General features: G+C 37.4%; 1 protein-coding gene across 4 annotated transcripts; it reads left to right on the forward strand.

Moving 5' to 3' along the window:
• On the forward strand, positions 1–3,644 carry LOC116198538. Of its 4 annotated transcripts, XR_004155341.1 has the most exons (5): positions 1–262; positions 593–1,031; positions 1,627–1,786; positions 2,938–3,114; positions 3,293–3,503. XR_004155341.1 is itself a non-coding variant. In XM_031528704.1 (3 exons), exons 1-3 carry the CDS (start codon positions 211–213, stop codon positions 1,688–1,690), a joined length of 555 nt encoding a protein of 184 aa, XP_031384564.1. In that variant the 5' UTR covers positions 1–210; the 3' UTR covers positions 1,691–2,101. The 4 variants fall into 4 exon arrangements, 2 of the variants coding, with proteins under 2 accessions (XP_031384564.1, XP_031384565.1); XR_004155340.1 differs by having other exon boundaries at positions 2,938–3,644; XM_031528704.1 differs by lacking the exons at positions 2,938–3,114; positions 3,293–3,503 and having other exon boundaries at positions 1,627–2,101.
• Positions 3,645–3,849: the final 205 nt, after the last annotated feature.

Consider the following 3,849-nt stretch of genomic DNA (forward strand, 5'->3'; position numbering starts at 1 on the left):
CGCTTTTGGAGAGGATTAAGATTAAAAGTTTGCATTATAAAATGTTTTGGTCGGACAGTTGTCCAATTTTCTTCACTGTAGAGATTTTTTTTTTCCGATTACAATGGAGGTCTATGGACTTAGTGCCTTTCTTTCTGTTCTTTTATATTTAATTCTGATATTTCGTGCTTGGATTGGACTTCTTTCTTCCTCTATCAATCTCAGAGGTTGATGAGTGGGGGTGGAATTCCTCAAACTGAGTATGGAATTTTCTTGTTTCTGGGTAGGATTCATTTTCTTCCTAGTGGATTAAAGCAGAGGCTGTCTGTCCATTCCCAGGAGCAGCAAAAAGAGGAAACCTTTTCAACTAATCGATTTCGGGCATACCCATTTCAGTAGAGAGCTCGATTTCACCACCTAACCTTGCAAGATTCAATTTTTGTTTCTGGGTTTGTGTTTCTTTCTCGCAAATCCATGCTCATCTTTCTCTCTCTCTGAGGGGTTATAATCTTGAGTTTCAGAGCCATTAGTGTAGCACGAGGTTTTTGTTCTTCTGGAAAAATGCAACCTTTTGCCAATGGTTTCGATTGTTGAATGCGCCATTTTGATGTAGAATTGGAGCTCTTATCTTCTCTACGCCAATCTGTTCAGTTGCAGAGGAAGCCATGGGCTGAACAAGACAGAAGAACGCAGCAAGAAGAATCTTATTTCATGAAGTTTCTATCCTGCAGAATTTACTGCCCTTTCATCTGCTTCTGCAAGCCCTCTCCTCACATCCACACCTCCGGCTCCGGGCCGCTGAAACTGCAGAATGGCCCTCAGCTGCCTTCAACCCTCGTCTCGGTCTCCAATGCCTCGGATCAGTCGCCTGCTGAGACCACAGAGGTGAAGGATGGCAGCTTAGTTGCTGCGAAGGGAACTGGTCGTTGCTCCAAGAGCAGCCTCAGGAGGGTGCCTTCGGAATTGGAACCAAAAGCGCATCAGAAGAAGAAAGTGCAATGGGTGGATTTCTTAGGGAAGGAACTTGTTGAGATCAGGGAGTACGAGTCTAGGTGTGTAATCAATCTCCTATTTACCCGATTTCTTTACGGAATTGAAATGCTGCATGCTCGAAGGTATAGTTTCTTGAGGACTTTTTATATCCGAGACAGAAGGCATGTGCTGAGTAATTTGATTGATCATATGAGTTGCATCTGCAGAGCAACAACAAAGAACATGGTTAATATATGAATCCCTGATTGATATGGTTAAGCAATGTAAATGGAATGGGAGTTAACATCACATTCTGTAGGCTCAGATTTGAGGAGATTTGGTGGGGGGATACTATGTTAGTTTGGTTACAAATTGAAGAAAATCGTATTTTTATTTAGTAAAAGATTTTGGACATCGATACATCATCCTTTTGTGCATTCAGAACATTGCAGAAGATTATTCTTGACCGGTCTCCCGTCGTAGTTTTGTTTCTGATCTGAAGGTCTGGGTGTACCATTGATCGAAAGCGAACTATTTAGGCATAGGAAACATCGATACAATTATTGTTTTCTCATCCTCCTGAGTCAAAGCCTTCACTTGTCTCACTGCGTCCCTGAATCCATATATGCTAAATTTGGTTCTTGTCCTCAGAAAATCCGTGGTTTTCTCTTGCAGCGAGGTAGATGACACCGACAGGGAGGGAGATGGGAACAGAGGCTGTGTTTGTGTTATTCTTTGATCGTGCGTGCGATCCACGGAATGGTAGAATGAGCGAAGAACTTCGATTCTCAGTGTAGTTCCGTTCATCTCGGGTTTGCCGAGAAGTTCCCGACTGGTGTGTTTTTAACTGCTTTTGTTCTTTCAACTTTTCAGCTCATGGCAAATTAACCATGAGAAATATTGGATGCAACGGATGGATTACCTCCTTAGTGGAAAATTATACCTTTGGTCCTCTACGTTTCACTAAATTTCTGTTTTCATCCTTGTTTTTCTTTCATTTCTTCTATTTTGGGAGAAATGATAATTAATAAACTTGCTAATTTTTGGGGTAAATTAGGGGGCGAAGCCCAATGAACTTGTTAATTGATAGTTAGGTGGTTAACTCGTTATAGGTAATTAATGAACTTGCAAATTTATAAATATATAAAAATCGTAAAGCCCTGATGAGATGTCATCTTTTACAAATCCTCATTAACTTGTGATTGATCTCTTGGCCTATTCAAAAAATTAAATTTCTAATAAAAAGATCCATGTATCCGTCCGTCCGTTTTAAAATGTCATATTTCGCCCTAAATTTTTTTTTTTTTTCATATTTCGTCTGGATTGGCATACCGAGAAGACTTTTCTGGGGGCCTCTGGCGATGCATGCATTGCATTAACAACATGTAAATGATTGAATTAATCTCATATGCATGTACATAATTTTTGGGTAAAATATGCACGTGTACAATTTTTTTGTTACAAGAGAGGCTCAAGGACCTAATAAAATAAAGTAAAAATTCTAATAACTAATAAAGATGCACATATAGTCTCACAATGAGTATCGAATGTTGAATCTCTTAGTTATCATACAAAAATGTGCATCACTATCCTACACCCTCTATGATTGGATGTGCATAATTTATTAATGAATAGGGAGCAAAACGTCCATTAATCCATAAATGTTCTCATATGCAACCTGCCAATATTTTCTTCTTAAAACAGAATTGATCCAAGGGAAGTGGAAATTGCACTTGAATGAACAAAAGAGGAGCAAAACCCAAGATTCCTCTATATATCCCTCTCTCTCATTCTCATAATGTCTCTATTTGTACAATTTATAATCCATATGTGGTTTTCTCTCGGTTTTTATATAAATTATGCTCTCCATTGTTATTTTCTTAATTTGCGATATTTTTTTTTTGTGTTCTGCTTTACTCCTTATTTTCTGAATTTACGATTGATTGAATGAAATCAAAGTGTAAATTTTTTTTTTTTCCATATGAGGGTCTTCTGCGAGAAGAACGTGAACGTGAGAGGAGCGGAAGCGAAGGGCAAAGGACTGGAGGCGCCTAGAAAATCAACAACAGTAAAAGAGCAGGGGTTTACTATACCATTTGGAGGATGGGCAATTAAGGAGATCGAGAAGCAAGGGAAGCCAAGCTAAATAATTCTATATTACCGGTGACGAAATTGATAAACTGCTCGATCGATGCCCTATTTATACTTTCTTTATATTATATCGTCATCTCCCCTACTAACTTGATTCATTTATGGATCTCTTATTGAACTTGCTACAATTTCTTGAATTTTCTTATAATTTTTTTGCTAAGACTTGTGATCGACTTGGTTGTGATTGCAGATAGTTGATAAGAGTGTTCAAGCGAGGGAATAAGAAAAAGAGGACAAAAAAGATTAAGAGGACTAAAGAGATTATTGTATCATCCTCCAATTTCCCGGTATGGTCCACTGAAGTTGAAATTGGAGACTCATACAAGTTGGATACTTTAATATTCTATAAACATCTTTGCAAATTCAGTTTACAAATTATCAACTAAAATTGAAATTTGCAAGCGCCCGCGCGATGCATGGGTCACATGACTAGTTTATCTTTAATTTCCGCCTACTTAATTAAATGCTTCTTAATTAACCGTGATATTTCATGATGAACATTGGAAAGAGAGTGTTATATTAATTATTTTAAAGTTGTAATATCTAGCACCATTATATTGGAAAATGATTTTGGGGTGTAACTTTTAATTTTTGTAATAACCCTTTGCAAAATAAAATTTTAAAATTTATTTACTTTCTTCAATCGCGATCTCAATTTACGCTCCATTTTTCTTCTCTCCTCACTCCTCTCTAGCTCCTCTCACATTAAAAAAAAAAGGATAAATGAAAATAAGAAATTTAAGAAAA

The sequence above is a fragment of the Punica granatum genome, chromosome 3 (genome assembly GCF_007655135.1).
Source record: "Punica granatum isolate Tunisia-2019 chromosome 3, ASM765513v2, whole genome shotgun sequence".
In the NCBI taxonomy this organism is placed as follows: domain Eukaryota; kingdom Viridiplantae; phylum Streptophyta; class Magnoliopsida; order Myrtales; family Lythraceae; genus Punica; species Punica granatum.